Here is a 23,835-nt window from a genome sequence, read left to right on the forward strand (position 1 = left end):
CATAGTTCATAGCCCATGGTTATTTTTTAATGGCAAAATCTGACAACATTTTTTATATTTATGAATTTAATTTAATATTATAGCGATATTAACATTTCCATGAAGTTTAAATTCACCAGAAATACTCCAAAAATAGCATTTCAATACTGCCGTATTGTTTTCCATCGGACATGCAGTGTAGATGTCCCCTAATGATTTGGGGTCACTCAAGGTTGGCAAAAAAGCGGGAAATACTATAAAAGACAGGACGGTGGGAAATACTGGGAATTCCTGGGAAATACTGCCTTTTACTGGGAATTTCGGGGAAATACTGCCTTTTACTAGGAACTCCTCAGTGATATTTAGTACCTTAAGCTTGCAATAAAAAGGTTTTATAAACATAATTAAATTAAAAAATTATCTTTGTTCATTGAATATTTTACATTTTAAACAGCAATTGATACACTGACAAAAGTTAAAAAGTAAAAAAAACAACATTTTTTCATCGAGTATTTTGAAGATGAAATTATGAGAAAATAGTAAATTGCAGCACTCAGCCCAGTGCATTTCTGTACTTAAATTAACATGTTAAGTGTATAATTAAGCCTATAGCCACATAGTGGTTTACAATGATTATACAATGTACTATTGTTGTAACAATGATAAATAACAAGGTGCTAAAATATATCAAAGGGGGTCATAATGATCAAATTAAGTTTGCAGTTATCAAATTAATATCTCAGCTGTTTTCTAGCTAGCTGTTAACTGTAATTTAGCCTTGTTTAGGGACTTAACCATGATGTACAATGTACAGTGTGATTTGCCAGTGAAGTTGCTTTCTATGCCACCTAGTTCCGGTGCAGTTTTCCACTTTTGAACATGTTCAGACAAAATTGAGGAACAGGCTGGGAAATTGCCAAAGCAACAAAATTAGTGTTTTTGCTGTAGAATGTTCAGAGGGAGTGAAAAACTTGAGTGGTAACTGCAGAACTTTGAAAATCTTGTAAATAATGTGTAACTTTTGCCATGCAACTAGCTATTACTTTTGTGCTCCCCTTTGCTATGGATAGGTATCAAGTGTCATGTTCTATTGCTTTCATTAACAGTTTGTCTGTAAATATCATTTTATTACAGTGTTATTCTATAATATTAACCTGGGTATTTCCCACTTTTGCCGTTTTGCAGGTATTTCCTGGGATGGGGAAATGCCCGTGGGAAATACCACCCCAGGAAATACTTTGCCAACCTTGGGGTCACTCGATCAAATGTCAAGGTCACAGGGGCCAGAACATGGAAACCATTTCTAATACATAACTTGAGATCCACTTTGCTCAGAATGTTAAAACTTCTTGGGATGATTGGACATGCAAAGTGGATGATCTCTGTTGCAGCCATTTACCATCGGTGTCTCTTGAACTTTTGCTCCTGTCCCCTATTGAATACTTGCCTATTAACCCTTAGCCTGCTGGCGGCAGTTGGTTTTGCCTTTGCGACCAGTGCAGACCAAGATCAGCCTGCACATCCGTGCAGGCTGATCATGGTCTGCACTGTTCGCTATTCAGTCAGTAAATTTTCAGTGAACACCCCTTCAAATAATAAATGGTATTGCCCAAACTGAATGATGGACCAGTCCATTTTAGAAATTTAGCAGGCTAAGGGTTAATACTACTATGCATTTGGGGGAGACATGCGCTTTTCTAGTTGGTGTTGATGTGGTCTGACATGAAAAATTAGTCCATAGGTATTAAAACTTGAGCAGCTCAACATATACAAACTTACAAGCCCACATACCTCCTACTGGTCATCATATGAGGCATATGTGTGTTTTACAAACAGCTGTTGTGGAGTGTTCTGACTTTTAAAATGTTACAACTACATTAATTGTGCCCAACTCCTTCAGTTTCCATCCAGCTGAATTGAAACTCAGTGTATAACATCAACAGACATAAGCATAATTATAATTATGTAATTACAGAGTTATCTTTTTCTGAAGACCTGAGCATTTTGTACATCTGAAGTTTCATATCAGATTTTAGTTTTAGTTTTTCTCTTTTTTGGAATAGAATTAAAGGGGTAGGGTGACCATGCGATGTTGCCAACATTTTTGTTATTCCGTACCTTTTGAATGGTATATAATATATATCTGTTAAACTAAAGAAAGCAGATGAAATGTATTTTTTTACATAAAGGTGATTGTTTAAAATACTCAAGCATGTATAAAAAAGTATGAGTTTCGGTCTGTTTAACATGTTTAACATTCAAACAGTAAAATTCAATCTTTTCATTACAATATTGATGTATAAACATATTTTCAGCAAATTTAAGTAATTATAGTTGATTAATTTATTGAGAAGTTACATGTCTGTATCTATAAAATGGACCTTTTTAAGAATAGGTAGAACTATTGTACTTTCATTTTCAATCTCTTCAGATCGTTCAGCATGACATTAATGTTGTGTACTGTACTGTTTTTAGCAGGGTTTTTAAATAAACGAACATTACTGTCCTCTAAACAGCCTTTGTTTAGGTTCTTCTTAGGCTTTTTTACCATGCTACCTTTTAGCTGTTTTTTCAAAATCAATTTAAGATATTTCTCATTTCAAGAAAATGCTCTGCTTGGACACTTGCATCAGATTTGGTGATCCAATATTTCAAATAACATAGTATAAATGTATTCGAAACTGCATTTTTCAAAGTCTCCCATTCCTCAGCAAAATTGTTAGGGTCTGTTACAGAGTCTTTTGCAAGGTACATTACTTCATCATTGACAAACTGATGCACACATTCTTTCACAGATTCTACTTGTTAGACTTGACACCATTTTCACTCAGTATTTTCTTTATAAGCTTCTTCTTTCATATCTTAAGTTCTTCTGATGACTTCAACTTTTCTTGGTTTCTCAATGCACAGGACTGGTCAGTGTCATTTTTAGCTCATCTGATTTTTGGGGAAAAAAAGGATGAGTTATTGTCATCTCTTGATCGGTGTCAGCGTTGCCTGGTTAAGTTTTATGTTTCGGTCAGCTTTTCTCCTAAACTATCAAAGATATTGCTTTGAAACTTGCAACACTTGTTCACCATCAATAGCTGACCCTGTACAGCAAGAAACATAACTCCATCCTGCTTTTTGCAAGAATTATGGCCCCTTTTGGACTTAGAAAATATCAGATTTCTTGGTTAAGTTTTATGTTTAGGTCAACTTTTCTCCTAAACTATCAAAGCTATTGCTTTGAAATTTGCAACACTTGTTCACCATCATAAGCTGACTCTGTACATCAAGAAACATAACTCCATCCTGCTTTTTGCAAGAATTATGGCCCTTTTTGGACTTAGAAAATCATGGGTAGGAAGATTTTTCTATTATACAAAAAAATCAGATGAGCGTCAGCAACCGCAAGGCGGTGCTCTTGTTCACAAAAGTTTCTGCCAGAGGTTTCAATACATCACAGAGACATCACAGAGAAAGCACAGATTCGTAAGTTTTAAGTTTCTTTGCTACTCCATTAGCACTAAGAGAGATTACTATACACACTCCAGTCAGGAATCCATAATACTGAAGGATGTGACAGCATCCTGGTAGGAAACACACTGAGTGTTTCCTTCCATTCATCTTTCTGGTACTGCTGTCATTCAACAATACCAGAATATATTCAAGGAATCTAACTGGTCATATTTTAAGATTTGGCTGAATGAGTCATTTGTGTATTTCATCTCTTATATAGTCTAATGTGTGTCTTTGTCTGCTAATAACAGCTGACAGTGACAGTCTAGTAGCAACACAACTCCTCTTACCAGCCATCAAAGGCATAATGGTGACAAACTTTTCTATGCTCAGGTCATCATTAACAGTCTTTGTCCAGTTCCTTCCCATCATGCACTCTTACCTCTTTAGGATAGTCCACACAATTGTCTACATTGTCCTTTAAGTTCAATGTATATGACTTGGAAAGCAAATTGATTCTTATTTGAAATCCTTCACCATCACAGAGCCTAGCCCTTACCCTGCTAAATTTCTATAATGAACTTGTCCATCTTTTAATTTGGACAGTACCATTAACTGCTAAAAGGGTGTTTACCAAAAAGATACTGGCGAACAGAGCAGATCATGATCATACTGCACAGATGTGCAGGCTGATCATGATCTACACTGGTCGCAAAGCCAGAAGCAATCGTATGCAGCATAAGGGCTAGACTTTTCTCAACTCTTTGGTGGAAGTTTTCCTGTCTTGTTAACAATAGATTTACAGATTTACTCAGACAAATTTAACAAATTGAAACAAATTTTTATTAATACTGGTAAGTCACCTGAGAATTTGATTTCTTTGATTGACAGTAGGAAAACTAGCACACTGTAATTTTACAGGGTTTTAGCCCTTACCCTGCTAAATTTCTATAATGAACTTGTCCATCTTTCAATTTGGACAGAACCATCTAAACAGTTGCTTACCAAAAGGATACTGACTGAATGGCAAGCAGTGCAGATCATCCATGCAGGCTGATCATGATCTACACTAGTCGCAAAGGCAGAATCAGTCGTGTCCAGCATGATAAGGGTTAACCTTTACATCCCTGAGAAACAGCCCTTTTGGCCAAAACCACAAAAAATTCCTGTCCATAGCATTAAATGATTTCATGGTAATTATAATAACTCTTGAAATCTTCTGAAAGTATGCATTCACCACTTTTCCCTATTTTCTTGTGGTATAGGAAATATCATACTGTGTTTAATATAATTATAATCATTATTAGCTCATCTGATTTTTTGAAAAAAAATGATGAGTTATTGTCATCACTTGAGCGGTTGTCGGCGTTGGCGTCGGCGTTGCCTGGTTAAGTTTTATGTTTAGGTCAGCTTTTCTCCTAAACTATCAAAGCTATTGCTTTGAAACTTGGAATACTTGTTCACCATCATAAGCTGACCCTGTATAGCAAGAAACATAACTCCATCTTGCTTTTTGCAAGATTTATGGCCCCTTTTGTACTTAGAAAATATCAGATTTCTTGGTTAAGTTTTATGTTTAGGTCAACTTTTCTCCTAAACTATCAAAGCTATTGCTTTGAAACTTGGAATACTTGTTCACCATCATAAGCAGACCCTGTACATCAAGAAACATAACTCCATCTTGCTTTTTGCAAGATTTATTGCCCCTTTTGGACTTAGAAAATCAGTTTTCTTGGTTAAGTTTTATGTTTAGGTCAGCTTTTATCCTAAACTATCAAAGCTATTGCTTTAAAACTTGCAACACTTGTTCACCATCATAAGTTGACCCTGTATAGCAAGAAACATAACTCCGTCCTGCTTTTTGCAAGATTTATGGCCCCTTTTGGACTTAGAAAATATCAGATTTCTTGGTTAAGTTTTATGTTTAGGTCAACTTTTTCTCTTAAACTATCAAAGCTATTGCTTTGAAACTTGCAACACTTGTTCACCATCATAAGCTGACCCTGTACAGCAAGCAACATAACTCCATCCTGCTTTTTGCAATAATTATTGCCCCTTTTGGACTTAGAAAATCATTTTCTTGGTTGAGTATTATGTTTAAGTCAACTTTTCTCATAAACTATCAAAGCTATTGCTTTAAAACTTGCAACAGTTTTTCACCATCATAAGTGGACACTGTACATCAAGAAACATAACTCTATCCTGCTTTTTGCAAGAATGATGGCCCTTTTTAGACTTAGAAAATCATGGGTAGGACAATATTTCTATTACACAAAAAAAATCAGATGAGCGTCAGCACCCGCAAGGCGGTGCTCTTGTTATATATATATTGTAACATCATAATGTATCACCGTTCCGCGGTATTTTATGGTGGCCTTGTAAATAATTCATATTTAAGAAAAGTGCAAAAGTGTCTGTTACTGGCATAACTAATTAAACAAAATGAAATGGCATCTTCCATTGGAAAAAAGGTAGATAAATAGCTTCGTAAAATATTTATACACATTTATGGGAAAACTTTGTTGTAATATGAGATATCCCTATTATAGATATACAGTTAATTTGATACAGTGTAAAATTCTCTATTTTCGATTGAGACATTTTTTTCCTATTTACGTCAAGCTGAGAGTTTGTTATTATGTTACGAAGGAAGAAAACAGGATAAGCTGTCCGTATTAAGGTCAATATTCCATAGGAAACCTAGTTCAATGCTGTTCAATCATGGTATTGGTAAATAGCACATTATTGGCACTGGTTCTTTGCCAATCCCACGCATTGACGTAATTTAGCCTCGGCAAAACGTGTACTTGCGCCACAAGAAAGTCCTGTCAGATATTGTGGAATTGGCTGTGGATAGGATATTCCCCTAGGACAATTTTGAATTAGCATACAAACTAGGTTTTTTGTGAAAATTGATCTGAAATAGAGACAAAACAATACATGAAATAGATGGATTCTGTCAGTAAGATATTCGAGCAAAATGTCTTCAAGATAAATTAGCTTTAACTAAAGGTTTTTCATCCAACTGAATATATTTCATAATTTGTGGGGTTAATGCAGAAAGGAGTCAAGTGCCTTCTTTATTCATATATGCAGAGGTCTCCTTTCTGTATTAATACCACAAATTATAATATATAGTCATGTGGACATATTTTGAAACAGTGCATTCTTGTTAATTTTTGCATATATCAGAGATACTGGCTGCATTGCTAGAATACTCAAGGCAATAGAATTAATAGGAGGAAGGATTACATAGTTCCAAAATGGAGCATGTTGGCCTCCAAGGACTTGCAAATTATATTGTAAACAATTTCAAGCCAGATTGCATTTGTGACCTAAATAATTAGCTGTAATGCTGACGAAAATTGGTGTTATTTTTCTTACCAAGAATGCATCTTGTCCTCTATATAGTCATGCCCTATGTTACCTCTAAATTTGACCCAATGTTGCCCAGTATTACTTTTATCCAGTGTTACCTTTATGATCCAGTGTTGTCCCTATGCCAAGTGTTACCTTATGATCAAGTGTTTTCCTTATGCCCAGTGTTACCTTTATGTTCCAGTGTTGACCATTATGCCCAGTGTTACCTTTATGATCCAGTGTTATCCTTATGTCTAGCGTTACCTTTATGATCCAGTGTTGGCCATATGCCCAGTGTTACCTTTATGATCTGGTGTTTTCCTTATGCCTAGTGTTACCTTTATGATCCAGTGTTGTCCATGTGCCTTGTGTTACCTTTATGATCTGGTATTGTCCATATACCAAGTGTTACCTTTATGATCCAGTGTTGTCCTTATGCCTTGTGTTACCTTTATGATCCAGTGTTTTCCTTATGCCTAGTGTTACCTTTATGATCAGTGTTTTCCTTAGGCCTAGTGTTACCTTTATGATCCAGTGTTGACCATATGCCTTGTGTTACCTTTATGATCCAGTGTTGTCCTTATGCCTAGTGTTACCTTTATGATCCAGTGTTTTCCTTATGCCTAGTGTTACCTTTATGATCCAGTGTTGTCCTTATGTTTAGTGTTACCTTTATAATCCAGTGTTGGCCATATGCCAAGTGTTACCTTTATGATCTGGTGTTGTCCTTATGCCTAGTGTTACCTTTATGATCCAGTGTTGTCCTTATGCCTAGTGTTACCTTTATGATCTGGTATTTTCCTTATGCCTAGTGTTACATTTATGGTCCAGTGTTGTCCTTATGCCTTGTGTTACCTTTATGATCCAGTGTTTTCCTTACGCCTAGTGTTACCTTTATGATCCAGTGTTTTCCTTATGCCTAATGTTACCTTTATGATCCAGTGTTGGCCATATGCCTTGTGTTACCTTTATGATCCAGTGTTTTCCATATGCCTAGTGTTACCTTTATGATCCAGTGTTGTCCATATACCAGGTGTTACCTTTATGATCCAGTGTTGTCCATATACCAAGTGTTACCTTTATGATCCAGTGTTGTCCATATGCCCAGTGTTACCGTTATGATCCAGTGTTGTCCATATACCAAGTGTTACCTTTATGATTCAGTGTTGTCCATGTGCCTTGTGTTACCTTTATGATCCAGTGTTTTCCATATGCCTAGTGTTACCTTTATGATCCAGTGTTGTTCATATACCAGGTGTTACCTTTATGATCCAGTGTTGTCCATATACCAAGTGTTACCTTTATGATCCAGTGTTGTCCATATGCCCAGTGTTACCGTTATGATCCAGTGTTGTCCATATACCAAGTGTTACCTTTATGATTCAGTGTTGTCCATGTGCCTTGTGTTACCTTTATGATCCAGTGTTGTCCATATATCAAGAGTTACCTTTATGATCCAGTGTTGGCCATATGCCCAGTGTTACCTTTATGATCCAGTTTTGGCCATATGTCCAGTGTTACCTTTATGATCCAGTGTTGGCCATATACCAAGTGTTACCTTTTCCTTATGCCTAATGTTACCTTTATGATCCAGTGTTGTCCATGTACCAAGTGTTACCTTTTCATTATGCCCAGTGTTACCTTTATGATCCAGGTTTGTCCATATGCCCCGTGTTACTTTTATGATCCAGTGTTGCCCCTTTGCCCAGTGTTACCTTTATGATCTAGTGTTGTCCATATGCCTTGTGTTACCTTTATGATCCAGTGTTGTCCATATGCCCAGTGTTACCTTTATGATCCAGTGTTGTCCATATGCCTTGTGTTACCTTTATGACCCAGTGTTGTCCATATGTCCAGTGATACCTTTATGATCAAGTTTTGTCCATATGTCTACTGTTACCTTTGCGATCCAGTTTAGTCCATATATCAAGTGTTACCTTTATGATCTAGTGTTGTCCTTAAGCCTAGTGTTACCTTTATGACCCAGTGTTGTCCAAATACCCAGTGTTACCTTTAAGATCCAGTGTTGTCCATATGTCTAGTGTTACCTTTATGATCCAGTGTTGTCCTTATGCCCAGTGTTACATTTATGATCCAGTGTTGTCCATATGTCTAGTGTTACCTTTATGTTCCAGTTTTGACCATTATGCCCAGTGTAATACCTTTATGATCCAGTTTTGACCATATGCCCAGTGTTACCTTTATGATCCAATGTTGTCCATTTGTCCAGTGTTACTTTTATGACCCAGTGTTGTCCATATGCCCAGTGTTACCTTTATGATCCAGTGTTGTCCCTTTTTCCAGTGTTACTTTTATGACCCTGTGTTGTCCTTTTACCCAGTGTTACTTTTATGATCAAGTGTTACCCATTGTTACTTTAATGTACCTTGCCCATTGTTACCTTTATGACTTAGTGTTGTCCATATGCCCTGTGTTACTTTTATGTCCCTTTGCCCAGTTTATCTTCATGATCGAGTGTTGTCTATATGCCCCGTGTTACTTTTATGATCCAGTGTTGCCCCTTTGCCCAGTGTTACCTTTATGAACGAGTATTGTCCATATGCCCTGTGTTACTTTTTAGTTCCCTGCCGTTGGAACATAGGAGGAGACTATAGGAATGCCCTCCGTCTGTCTGTACCTCTGCAAATCTGGATTCTGCGAAAAATTAAAAAGTATTCAAGCTAGGTTCATAAAACTTGGTATGTGTATAGAGGGCAATATGTAGATTGTGCACGTAAATGGCTTATATGCTAAGCTTTAGGTCAAGGTCACTATTGGAGGTCAAGTAAAAATTGTTTCTGCTTCATAACTTTTATATGGATTGATGGATTATGTTAGTGCTACAGTAACACACTGTTGAAATGTTCCCCATGATGAGACATTGTGTTAACGCATGATCTATACTTGTCGGTTACAGGTCAAGGTCATTGTTCAATGTCAAGTAAAAATTTGTTTCTGCTCCATTACTTTTAATTGCATTGAAGGATTTTTTTAGTACTACACAGAAATGTTCCCCTTGATTAGACTATGTGTCATGCACATGACCCATGTTTGTCGGTCAAAGGTCAAGGTCACAATTGAAGGTCAAGTAAAATTGTTTTTTCACCAGTAGGGGACTTCTGTATTGCTACTGCTTGGTCATTTGTAGGATCAAGTGTTGCCTAGTGTTACCTTTATGACGGAGTTATAAATGTCCATCGATGATTCAATGATGAAATAACACAAAATATGTAAATACATGTGACAGGAATTATGCTCTGTGTTACTTTTATCATCAAGTGTTGCCCCTTTGCCCAGTGTTACCTTTATGACCAAGTATTGTCCATATATCCTGTTTTTTTTTATGATCAAGTTTTGCCTGTATGGTGGCAATAAATAGTTTTCTAATGGTGATAGTGTTCCAGATCTATCATTGACAAGAATCAGGGTATTGATTATCTCTTGTCAGCTGGTTCTTAACGATGTTTTCTCCTACTAGCCATGATGAATGACATTGTACATGATTTAAGTTTTAGTCAGGTCAGAGCTTTTTCTTGTCTTTTATGTTTCTTATGTGTCATCTAAAGGATCTTTTCTTGCACATTCAAAATCCATTCATATCTAAAATGTTTTCAGGGGAATGTAGAGAGGAATTAATGAGCAAATTAGTATAAATTAACATGTTCGAAACATTTGTGAAATTAGGGGCTTGCCTTTTTAAAACATGCCCGCTTAGCTCAATAGGGAGATCACAGATATATGGATCATGGGGTCGTGAGTTCAATCCCCAGGCGGGCTGTATGACTGTGGTCCATGACGATTTGATAAAAGACTTTGTGTCTGAAATCTGCCCACTGTTACGTACATAATGTTGAAGAACGGTGTTAAACCCAAAAAAAGAAACAAACATGGTTTGCCTTTGCACCCAGGCAATTATTTATATAATGCAATTTTTCAAGGATTGAATTTATCTTTCTGGACAAACAAGTCAAGGTTCCAGGTACATTAGACTGGTTTTCAGAGTATATTTTACAGTCTTCGAGCCTGGCATTACATATGTGAAGTCGTGTTTGTGACTGTAGTTGGGTTTGAACCAGCAACCCTGGGCACATATTAAAAATTTTATGCAATTTATGTGAACATTTTTAATTTTTATTTCAGGTGAAGCAGATAATGGAGGAAGCGGTGACTCGTAAATTTGTCCATGAGGAAAGCAGCAGTATTACCTCCCTTTGTGGTAAGTGTCGACCTCATGTAGCCACTTTCATTCCTTTAAAGCCTTATACATTTACTGTATTAAAATAAAGATATATAATTTCAAACCTTCGAAAACATTTCTGAAAGCATTTAATATTTCACATTTTCCCAATCTTTCTGAAAGATGTATTTGAAGGAATTTTCCATATTATGCCACTCCTTGAAAACTGAGAGGATATGTTTTGCTGATGTTAGTGGTAGTCATATAACCATTTTGTTGGAAAACTGTTGGGACTTTGGCAGTCAAGCTTGATATCATGATTGCAATGGTCAACAAATGAGGTCAGTACTTAAAGCTACCAGTGACCCTTAAGACTGAAATAGTTTCCAATTAATAACTGATTAAGTACATGGCTCCAGTGTTTCAGGCATAGTAAGTAAGTAAGTAAGTAAAGACTTTATTTAACGAGGCTACACCTTCGGTTTCCCAATCTTCCATGTGGGCCTCAACATATATACATGTACATATAAACAACAGAGCATTACACAAAGTTACAAGACAAAACAAACAAGCAAATTCGATGAATTTGTATCCCCCGCCGAAAGGGTTTGTGGTGAGGAATGGCAAAAAAAATATATCCGGCAAAAAGTTAAGGATCAGTATGATTATGGTAAGGTCAGAGTGACCTTAAGAATACTATCTGCAGTTTCAGATCCATTACTAGAAAACTCTGTCGAACTTTGTTTAGATAAATGTCACAATAACTCAATTAGATTGCAGCTCATGTTTCAAAGGATCAGTATGTCAAAAGTCAAGATCAAAGCAATGCTGAGACTGAAAACTGTTTCCAATCAATGAGCAAAGAAGGCTTGTCTTTGTAACAGTTTATAGGATGACTGCCTGTGGACCATAGATGACCCATTAGTATGTCAGTGGTCAAGGTGACCTTTAGACTTAAAATGGTTTCCTAACAATAATTGGAAGATTCTTTGTCTTGCAATGGTCAAACTTAATGATTTAATTGCCCTTGGTGTGAAGGTGACTCAATATACTTGGGGGTCAATATGTAAAAAGTCAGAGATCTTGAGGCAGAAAACAATTTCTTACAAATACCTGAAGAACACTTGGACCCTCTGAATTTGGTCAGACCTGGTACGGTAAGTTTCGCGCTCAAGTTGTTTAGGGGTAATTGGGTCAGTAGTCACTTCACATCAAAAATGACAATATAAAAGTACAGTACAGATACCTGAACTTTGTTATAAATAGGGATGGCAACGAGTAACAGGTAAACTGAGTACTCGCTCGGTGTTCCAAGTATCGATCACAAAATTTAGTAATCGAGTACTCGAAAAAAAAGAAGACTAGAAACATGTCAATTTTAACGCGGCCATTTAAATCACGCCAAAGTGTCTACCTATCATCTTTTCAATCAGTTACCCAGATTGTACAAACACGTAGGTGTGCATTGATGCACAGTGGTCAATAATGACCCCTGACAGGTAACGCTTGTTTGCAAAATCATGATCGCTATAAATTGTTATGCGGCTTATTGCACTACCACTTTTATCATGTGCAAACGTTAAAATTAGTGGTACATCATAAAGAACTGATCCTTTATTATTTAAACAGTAAATTAAACCAGTCCAGTTTTATGCTGACTTCGCAGTTTGCTCCAGACGTTCGGTTTAGTGTTTTATTAGACGCTGATATATAGAATAATTATGATATTAAATGAGCTATTAAAATTTACTCAATTTTCGTATGTCTTTATAAAATAAAGAAGCTCTGTGGTACGTTCGCATGCCTACTGTTACCGTTTTAATAGTACATTAAGTTTGACACTGTGTTCTAATCAATCTATCTTAAAATGCCATCTAAGTCTAATGCTGTGAACTACTTTTAACCAGTAACCGAGTATTCTATTGAAAAAATCAGCGTGTACTCCAGTACCAAAATCGGTACTCGTTGCCAACCCTAGTTGTCAGGTTCGAAAGATCCAGCTTGTTGGATTTGTTAAAACTAAACCTTTTTCCTATTATTTTTGTATTAGAAAACAATTACATGTAACCTGCATTATATGTAGGGATATAATGAATTTAATAAGTAATTTTTGAGTAGAAATGGATGGAATGAGAAATTTGTTTGAGCAGAATTTTTTTTTTTCATGCATGAGATAAGAAAGAAAAAGTTTTTTGTAGTTTTGTAGATTTCAGTGTTGTAAAGCTGACAGAACAAATTTAAACTTGGTGCAGCCTTACCAATTATTTCTGAAAGCTAAGAGCATGTCATTACCAGAAGAAAATTCCAGTCAATTCTCCAGTATTTATTGTTACTGATTGAATTTGTAATATTATAACAGTTACTGAGATAACAGAAATTTACTGCAGTCAGCCGACATTTATGTATTTATAATTGTTTAACCAACAATTTAATGAAACAAAATTGAAGGAATAATCGCTTTGAAATTCTTGTTTTGATATCTCCTTAAAGTTTATATTTGTTCAGAGTGTATGGGTGGCAGTTACCACCAAAATTAGTAAATAAACAACCCATTCATTAACGAGCCAGTCAGTGCAGTGCAGTTTAATGCCGTCTAAGTTAAAATTCAATCCCATTTAGTGACTTGGTCTTTAGCACCCCTCAGGTTTGTTCAGATGGTTCCATTTGGTCCCGTTTAGGGAGTGAAAGAGCTAAAAAAGAAAAAAACGTAACATGTACAACTTCTCTCATGAATGGCTTGGATAATTAGCAAATTTTTGCATCCTTAGCATGGACCTGTCTCCGAATTTTTAAATACGAAAGCTTGGACCCTTTTAGTGGCCACCAGGGCTAAAAATAGAAAAATCTTTATACAAATCCTTGTTACGAACTTCTCAATAGATGGCCAACAAACTCAGGTTTGTTCTAATGGTTATGCACTTTTGGGTTATCACAAAAAAAACTTAAAAAACATTTAACTGACTTTCAATGAACTTCTTAATGATGTTCACCAAACTTGGTCAGAAGCAAGGTCAAATGGTTACGGTTTTCCTCAGGTGACTGACTTAAGCCCATTTGAGCTTCTTGTTTGTGTTTTACTGTGTAATTGCACAAGCACTGTGGTCTGTTTAATGTGCGGGGTTTTAGAATAAAAAATCATAGAATATAATCTTCAATCTTGTGTTTACCACATTGAAATAAACTGAAATTAAAGTTGAAGTTCACTAAATGAATGTAGAAGTGAGATTCCTTTATAATAATTGATATTTTACTTATCCTTTTCAAAATTTCATTTAACCCTTAGCCTGCTAAATTTCTAAAATGGACTGGCCCATCATTCAGTTAGGGCAGTACCACTTATCATGCAAAGGAGTGTTCACTGAAAATTTACTGACTGAATAGCGAACAGTGCAGACCATGATCAGACTGCACGGATGTGCAGGCTGATCTTGGTCTGCACTGGTCGCAAAGGCAGAATTAATTGCCGCCAGCAGGCTAAAGGTTAAAAGAAGCACCAAAATCTCAGAAATATTTCCATAAGCATAAGATTACTTGATTTCTATTATTTGGAATAAAAAATTTAAGTTTCATACTCACCAAGATACAATTTTCTCACTTAAACAAAAATACCACTAGTTGGATGAATGTAATAATTGTGATGCCATCAAGTGTAAGATTAGTAAAACGAAGAAAATGCTTATTCTGTAACTGATTTTTAGTTTGTTTGAATTTTGAAAAAAATCTACTAGATATTGTCGTCGCTTGATTATCAGAGTCGTCGTCGGCATTGGTTAAAATTTTTGTTTAGGTCCACCTTTTCTCACTAACTTTAGAGCTGCAGCTTTCAAACTTTGCACCCCCATTTAATTATCATCATTAGTTGACTGTGTAGGCCAAGAACTGTAACTCTGATATGCATTTTGTCAAAACTATGGCCCTTTTTGTACTTAGAAACTTTGAGTTTCTTGGTTAAAATTTTTGTTTTAAAGGTCCACCTTTTCTCAAAAGCTATAAGAGGTACAGCTTTGAAACTTTGTGCATTTATTTGTCATCATTAGTTTGACTATAGTTAACTATATGGGTCAAGAACCATAACCCTGATATACATTTTGTCAAAGTTATGGCCCTTTTGTACTTAGAAAATCTGAACTATATTGCTATTTTCTTACATATTGTCCAGCACTTTCAGAGGAGCGATGGCACATGTAGGCGGAGCTCTTGTTTGCTGTTTTCATTGCTTCGATTATGATGTCTTTATACTAATATTTCAGCTTTAGCGGTAACAAGTATTAACCACATTGATAAAAAAAATCTTGTTTTGAAGGCATGCAGTATATTTCTTCGATTTGTTAGAAATACTTCATCACAGCTGTTGCAGATTGATAGCAGAACTTTTTAAAAAACCTTAGTACATTTTCCAGGGGCAGTTGAAGCATGTTTACTCCATGGGCTACGGAAGCGAGCACTGGGCCTCTTTAAATTCAGCAATACAACAGCATTATTACAGAAGGTTTCCAAATCATTTGAGCCGGCCATGTCTGTTGTCAAACTGGTCAGCGAGATTGAGCTAAACAATGACTCTTCAAGGTAAGGTAAAGAGTTTGACCTTTAAAAATTAAGTATTTATTTGATAAGTTTATAACACCATTTTCAAAAGTATTTATGTTAGGTAAACGTGGTAGCATAACAATCTCTTAAAAACTTGTTTCCACCTCAGGTTTGATGGTAATTTTCCTTGGGTGATTCTCTACTGAGTTCTTTCAGATCATGTTAAAAAAGATGGTTGTCTTGAAATGGGGCTGTTTTGCTCTCTACTGCTAGCTATCAACTTCTCTGAAACTGCTGGCCTGGTTTTGAAAATTATTTTACAGCATCGTTCTCTCTACCAAATTCCTTTAGGTTATTATGATTTGCCAAAAAACATGGCCACCAGAGGATAGTGCTTGTTTTGGTAGCGGATCTTTTTACAGATTTTATTAACTATCACAACAGCAATCTTTTAGTGACGTGTGGCGGCTGTAAAAAGTCTCCCCGTACTTGGATTTAGTGTTGTTATATTTTCTAGTCCTTTGGGATCATGGAGTCCATTCAATATATGTGTAATAGAGTTCCGCTTCAGCCAGTGCTAGGGGGAGTGAGAGGTGTTGCACATTTCATTACCTCTCATGAACAAACACAATGAAACCGAGTCTGCTATTATTCTTCTTGGTTGCATTCTTTGCTTCCAAAGGATCTTTTTACAGATTTTATTCTATATATGGCTATATGAAAATTGGCTAGATTTCAGAATAATTTTGAACAATGTTCCTTGGTTGACCCTCTACCAGATTCCTTCAAATTGCTGTGATTTTCAAAAAAAAAAACATGTCCATCAGGGGGTTGCGACTAGTGAAATTTGTTCGAAGAACACTATTCTGAGCAAAAGTACTTATTTTATTGCTTAATCAAGTAAAGGAGAACACAAAGAAGAAAGCTCCAAAGGACACTTTATGTGAAATTTTTACAGTGTTATTGATTTTCACAGTCATTATAGATGGTGTTTACTGAGAAGAATTTTCTTTCCTGTCGCTACAGATTGAAAGTAAATGTCATTTTCATGTTGAGAACAAAATTTCATATAAACTTGGAAAATGCACTTTGCTAATATATTGCCTTAGAACGTTTTGCCTCATAACTTATATGGTACAGAAACAAGTCATGGTTTGGATTTGAATATTTTTAGTGAATGTAGCTTTCTTTCTAAAAAGTTGTTACCAGGTAGCCTGATATGCAAGGTGTTAGGGATATGTTCATAGCTGCTTTCCAAACACTGACCTAATTCATTTACAGGTTTTTAGTTCCCAAATGATGCAGAACCTGTTTTGACTGCAAATTTGTGCTATTTCTTTCAGTATGTCATTCCATTCTTGTGTAGTCCACATTATTACAATGATATTTGCACAAATGTTCACCCCGATAAAAGATACTGTGCATATTAGTCAGGTCCCTTACTCAAATGTGTTGAAATGCTCCATATTATTAAGTTAGGAAATTCATAAGAGCAAAGGGCAATGAAAGACAGTGCAGAATTCTGGAATCATATTTATTCTTGTTGCTCTTCACTGTTCTCTGATATAAAAGTTTAGGACATTGAACCGTAATTTAGCGTAGGAGGAAACATTCATAAATAATCAAATATAAAAATTCTCTCCTGGTGCACTTTATATAGCATTCACTAGAGAATACATTTCTCCTGTGATAATTTTGCATTGCTTTCAGAAATTTAATAATGCATGTTATTGAGCTGAAAGGAATAGAGCAAACATTAGAACCAAACAGAATTAAATGTAATCCATCTTTCGTAGAAATGATATATTTTGTACATACGTTTGTACATTTTTGTGCATACATGATTATATACAAGAGTTATTTGTTTGTTTCAGTGTAAGATAGAAAGATCTTTCATCGCTTTTGCCATTTAAGCTGTTTAAAGCAGTAATTGTTTCATGTAACTATAGTACTTCTGCTGTTTTATTTCAGAAAATCACTGGATACAAACAAAAATCAAACCAAACGTCAGACCTCAACTATCTCATTTAGCCCAAAATATCTCTGGATACGGGTTGCCATATTTGAAAAACAGCTTGCCAAAATACTTGACTACCTGGTACAGAATAACAGGTATGGTAAAGTGAAATACATCGCCAACATAAATATAGGCCGTACTGTAAAATCATTAATTTCGTGGGCATGAAATTTCGTTGTTTTGGTCAAAACGGCAATTTCGTGGGGATATGAATTCATTGATTTCAACTTTTGAACATAAAATGAATGGGAATTTTACTTGTTCGTTGGGATTAAATTTTGTGGATTGAATCAACCACAAAATCCACAAAAATTAATCCTCCATGAATATTAATGATTTCACAGTATTCATTAAAGATGTATAATCAAATTTTTTCTACAATTTTTTTTTATACTCTGTGAGCTTGAAGAGCATTAGTTTCCAAGACAAATAAGAGCAGAAAAAGCACAGTTCGTTGCACTTGTTTTTATTATTATTCAACGACAGCATTTCTGAAATTTAGTAAAATTGGAAAAAATGGGGGTATTTGATAAAACATATAATAGTCCACTTAATTTTATAAGGATTTCATGTCTTACAGGTCACTATGAATACATGGTGATATCAGTACTACATAAGCATGAAATTCAATGTCACTAAAAAATCTCTTTCATGTTTGCATGTTGGCATCATTACCCCACCCACTTTTTTTTTCAATAGAAATCTACAGAAAATTTCTGTTGTTAAGATTTTAAAATAATTTCCTGCCTTAATGACACACAAAATGCTTGAAAGTAGAAAGAAAAAAGATGCAAAATGTTTATTTCAGTTGTAGCTCATCATTATAATATATATTAGTCATAGAAATATCAGAACCAAACCTGATCTACTTAAATAGATATTTGAAATTGTCGACCCCTACTCCATCGTGCATCTCGCATTGGATTAAGGCAGATGCAAGCTGAAAATCGGTGACTTTTTTTCATCAGCTTGATTAAATGGTACATTAATATCTATATTTTGATGACTTGGCATTTTATTTTTTGTTATAGATTTTCTTAGAAGGAAATATTGAAAGAAACAATTTTCAAAAAGGCGGATATCATAAAAAAAAAACACTGGTACATCCTTAACATAAAACTTATGTCTCCCCCACATGTGATGGGGGAGATGGCCTTGTATTGATTTAGTACTGTCTGTCCATCTGTCTGTATGTCACAAAGTTTGTCTTGTAACTCCTCTGACACTTAAGGGACGGATTTACATAACAAGTCAAATCAAGCATTGATTCAGCCTTCAGGTCAATAGATTTCATGGTAATTGAAATGCAGTCACTGTTACTATATTATGTTTCATCAAGAGACACATTTTGAGCATAATATTATACTTTTAAAGTATCATCTTTGATGTCATATCATGTCCTATTGTCTCATGTTAAACGACTTAAAGCAGCATATGACATTATATCAGTAATGAAATGGTAAACAAGAAATGTCTTTTTAAAAAATGATTGGCGCTGTTTGAAAATAATTATGTAAGATAACTTGTGTTCATCCTTTATATTATTGGACTAAAATACAGTGCACCATCATTTGGTGTTAATGTCCTTTTGTTGTACTCAAAATTATTTTTGATTTGCATGTCTACCTGTAATAGCAAGGTAAATGAGTTTATTTGAAGTTAAGGACATAGTTATTGATTAATAAATAATTCAGTATCCGCTAAAAAAGAGAAAATAATTTTGTTATGTCAAGAGCTTTTTACTGTGATAGTTATTCTTTGATGAAAATACAAGAATTGATCTGGTGATAGATATTGGCCTTATGTTGAACCCGTATTTTTGTTTGACCTCTCAGAAGATTTTAGCAAATTTTATTGGTTAAAAGATGGTCACATGGCGATCCCCTATATTTTTGTGGACGATCAATAGATTTTCATGTTAGGTATCGATAAATCAGTAGTCAGTAAAACCAGTTAATTATTGGGTTTGTTAGTGACCCTTCTCCACAGACATAATTATGTGAACATTGTCAATATGATAGAATATTATGGCGACTTTGTTAATGCCTCACCCTGCATTTATCTTACTGAGCCTACATATTTCCAAGGATGGTCACTATCAAACCCATTAATTAATGATGATATCTCTAGTCAAGATCTTTGTACTGATATAAGAAAGATTCTAAGGCTGAGAACAAGCTTAGTCATAATTGTCATTTAGTAAAATCTAAAAAAAAAACATCAGTTACCTGATATATGATAAGGGAAAAAGGACTTGTTTCTGAAGAAATGTTTACATAACTTAGTCTTTAAAGGCACACATTGTAGTTTCTTTGTAATGGTCAGAATTTCTTACAATTTTTCTATAAATTTAACTTAAAGTACAAGAAAGTGTCAGATATCATGAATTAAAGTGAAAGGTTAACATGTAAAATTTTGCTATATCTACATTCAAGGGAGAAGGCTCAGGATGATAGTATATTCAAAATTATAGAAAAAAAAAAGAAACTTTTTTTTTTTTCACCAAAGCATTCAAAATACAAAAAAGCAGTAACAGTCTGTGTTTATTTTGTTGTATAGATTAGCAGTACAATATCTGGATAAATTTTGATACAGAAATATATAGTCTTATAAAAGAGTCATGCTTTGACGTCAGATAACTATGTTTGTTTTATTTGCAAAATTGAAGAAAACAAAGATATTTCAAATAAAGAAAAAATCTACTTTTTTGGTCCAACAAGATGAATGAAGACAAGATCTATTGAATGAGATGAAAAATAATACCTGGGGCTGCAGGTTTTGCATTATATGTCAAAGCCCTTTGACAAAAATGTATATGAATTTTCCAGTTGTTTTAAACAAATTACAGCCAGATGGATATTGTTTTATGTATCGCAGAAGTCTTTGCAATATACTGTAATCAATTTGATATTTTATTAGTAGTTTTACTTCTTATTTACCTCGTAACTGTTAAAAGGAAAAAACACCCCAGCCATTTTGCATGTAGTAGCACTGTGATTAAAGGTCCATCATGCTTTAAATTTATATCTATAACAGCTGAAACGGCTTCCAGATAGATGTTATGCATACTTACATGGTTAGAAAAACACTGCTTTTAGAGCCACGAAGGGAGACCTGTAATAAAAAACAATAGATTCGATAGTATTCAGCAATATTCAAACCTTTGACAAATGTTAATAAAGAAATTATCAGAAATAGGATTTAACAAGAAATTAATGTATTTTACGTTCATAACGGAAAATATGGAAGCAACCTTTTAAACAAAGGCATTATGAGCCTTTAAACACATTGTCATTAAAGCAATTTAACTTTGCTACTCTGGATTTTATGCCGGCCAGTTTTTCTTTAACACTGCCTATGAAGAATATTCAAGGGCATGTACTCTGATCGACTTCTGTGGCTGCTGCACGAAATATAATACTGGCAATGCAGGAAAAGAGTCATTGAATTCGAGTTTTTGATCCCTAAACATTTTTTGGGAAGTTCTTGAATATTGGGTGGTACAATTTGAAAGAACCATTTACTGCTGAAATGCACTGTCCCTTCAGTACTCTCAGTGCTTTGATTCTTTAAACTGCTAGCTTAACTGTTATAAAGTCATTGTGAGCTACTGCTGAAAAGGGAACCTGTTGGATGTGCCTTTAAATGTAACATGTATTTTTCTATACTTTCAGCAAATACTATGAAGCCTTTGCATTGATATCAGATCCTGTAGATGGCCCGATATTGGCATCTTTATTAGGTAAGTTAGATATATTGCTGTTCCCTCAGAAACTTTGGAGATAGTGTGGCTATAAATGTCAATCTGTCTTGTACCGTGGAGCCTAAGGGAGTCTGGATAGTGTATTAAACATTGGTCTTGCAGCCAAAAATGTTCTATAAAACATTTTGCTATTGGCAACTTCCTTCTTACAGGCTCTTTAGGCACCTGCTTATACATATTATTTGGATGTGAAAAATAAGGAAGTACTGTCGACTTTGATTTTACCTGTACATGCCAAAAAATAGTTAGGGGAAATGGTTGAAACTGAAAAAATTAATGATCTTAAATATTTATGTACACCATAAGCAAAACAATTAATTTCAACCTGTGATTTTGAGGACAAATGTAATTTTAGCACATTCCTTACACTCAATCTGTAAACATATCTTTAGCTCACCTGTCACAAAGTGACAAGGTGAGCTTTTGTGATCGCGCGGCGTCCGTCGTCCGTCCGTCCGTGCGTCCGTAAACTTTTGCTTGTGACCACTCTAGAGGTCACATTTTTCATGGGATCTTTATGAAGTTGGTCAGAATGTTCACCTTGATGATATCTAGGTCAAGTTCGAAACTGGGTCACGTGCCATCAAAAACTAGGTCAGTAGGTCTAAAAATAGAAAACCTTGTGACCTCTCTAGAGGCCATATATTTCACAAGATCTTCATGAAAAATTGGTCAGAATGTTCACCTTGATGATATCTAGGTCAAGTTCGAAACTGGGTCACGTGGGGTCAAAAACTAGGTCAGTAGGTCTATAAATAGAAAAACCTTGTGACCTCTCTAGAGGCCATATTTTTCATGAGATCTTCATGAATATTTGTCAGAATGTTCACCTTGATGATATCTAGGTCAAGTTCGAAACTGGGTCACGTGCCGTCAAAAACTAGGTCATTAGGTCTAAAAATAGAAAAACCTTGTGACCTCTCTAGAGGCCATATTTCTCAATGGATCTTCATGAAAATTGGTCAGAATGTTCAGCTTGATGATATCTAGGTCAAGTTCGAAACTGGGTCACGTGCGGTCAAAAACTAGGTCAGTAGGTCTAAAAATAGAAAATCCTTGTGACCTCTCTAGAGGCCATATTTCTCAACGGATCTTCATGAAAATTGGTCAGAATGTTCAGCTTGATGATATCTAGGTCAAGTTCGAAACTGGGTCATGTGCGGTCAAAAACTAGGTCAGTAGGTCTTAAAATAGAAAAACCTTGTGACCTCTCTAGAGGCCATATTTTTCAATGGATCTTCAGGAAAATTGGTCAGAATGTTTACCTTGATGATATCTAGATCAAGTTCGAAACTGGGTCACATTGGGTTAAGAACTAGGTCAGTAGATCTAAAAATAGAAAAACCTTGTGACCTCTCTAGATACCATATTTTTCATGAGATCTTCATGAATATTGGTCAGAATGTTCCCCTTGATGATATCTAGGTCAGGTTCGAAACTGGGTCACGTGGGGTCAAAAACTAGGTCAGTAGGTCTAAAAATAGAAAAACCTTGTGACCTCTCTAGAGGCCATATTTCTCAATGGATCTTCATGAAAACTGGTGAGAATGTTCAGCTTGATGATATCTAGGTCAGGTTCATAACTGGGTCATGTGCGATCAAAAACTAGGTCAGTAGGTCGAAAAATAGAAAAACCTTGTGACCTCTATAGAGGTCATATTTTTCACGAGATCTTCATGAAAATTGGTGAGAATGTTCACCTTGATGATATCTAGGTCAAATTTAAAAGTGGGTCACGTGCCTCCAAAAACTAGGTCATTAGGTCAGATAATAGAAAAACCTTGTAACCTCTCTAGAGGCCATATTTTTCAATGGATCTTCATGAAAATTGGTCAGAATTTTTTATCTTGATGATATCTAGGTCACTTGTGCTCAAAAACTAGGTCACTATGTCAAATAATAGAAATAACGACGTCATACTCAGTTCAACACTGGGTCATGTGGGGATAGGTGAGCGATTCAGGACCATCATGGTCCTCTTGTTTATAAAATTTATTGATACAGAAATAGATTCAAAACCCAACAATAAAGAAGATTAAAATTTTATGAGTCTTTGACACCAAACAGTTATTCTGGCGCCACAGTTGCGCATATAGTTTAGTGTATTGTTTCTACAGGTTATCCGAAAGTAATTTATTTCCTGAGGGAAGTATCCGATTGTACTGCATTTCAGAATTATCAACAAGGCCAAAATATTCCTTAGATATTTTATATTTATAAATTGTTTCTGTGTTTGTATTCAATTTGTCAAACCTTCACTAGGTGTTGCCTGTACTTAGGCCAGCACCTGTGTCATGTAGCTGCTGCCAAAAGCAGCAAACATTTTTAGTTTTCATTTCCACAGGGATGTTCTGTATATATTGATCTCTATTTACCTGGCTACTTGCCTACTTGCAGTAAAATTTAAGGCCAGTTTTCCTAGGTCTCTTGGATGGCTACTTATGGCAGATTTTATTGGAATCAGTATTATATTGTTAATGTTATGTGTACTCATGAATTCCTAGAGGGCTTTTTACGTCCCCCTAAAAGGAGAATTATATCATCTACACTGCCTTTATGTTCATTAGTTTG

General features: G+C 35.2%; 1 protein-coding gene across 6 annotated transcripts in view; it reads left to right on the forward strand.

The window, feature by feature from the left end:
* The window catches only part of LOC123535359 (small G protein signaling modulator 1-like), a 76,460-nt gene that overhangs the window by 886 nt on the left and 51,739 nt on the right, over window positions 1–23,835 (forward strand). For all 6 annotated transcript variants that reach the window (XM_053519468.1, XM_053519470.1, XM_053519471.1 and 3 more), the window contains exons 2-5: window positions 10,921–10,996; window positions 15,358–15,523; window positions 17,456–17,596; window positions 21,176–21,243. In XM_053519468.1, coding sequence (XP_053375443.1) covers window positions 10,921–10,996; window positions 15,358–15,523; window positions 17,456–17,596; window positions 21,176–21,243 — 451 coding nt within the window. The remainder of the gene's footprint in view (window positions 1–10,920; window positions 10,997–15,357; window positions 15,524–17,455; window positions 17,597–21,175; window positions 21,244–23,835) is intronic.

This window comes from Mercenaria mercenaria, chromosome 12, assembly GCF_021730395.1.
Source record: "Mercenaria mercenaria strain notata chromosome 12, MADL_Memer_1, whole genome shotgun sequence".
Lineage (NCBI taxonomy): Eukaryota > Metazoa > Mollusca > Bivalvia > Venerida > Veneridae > Mercenaria > Mercenaria mercenaria.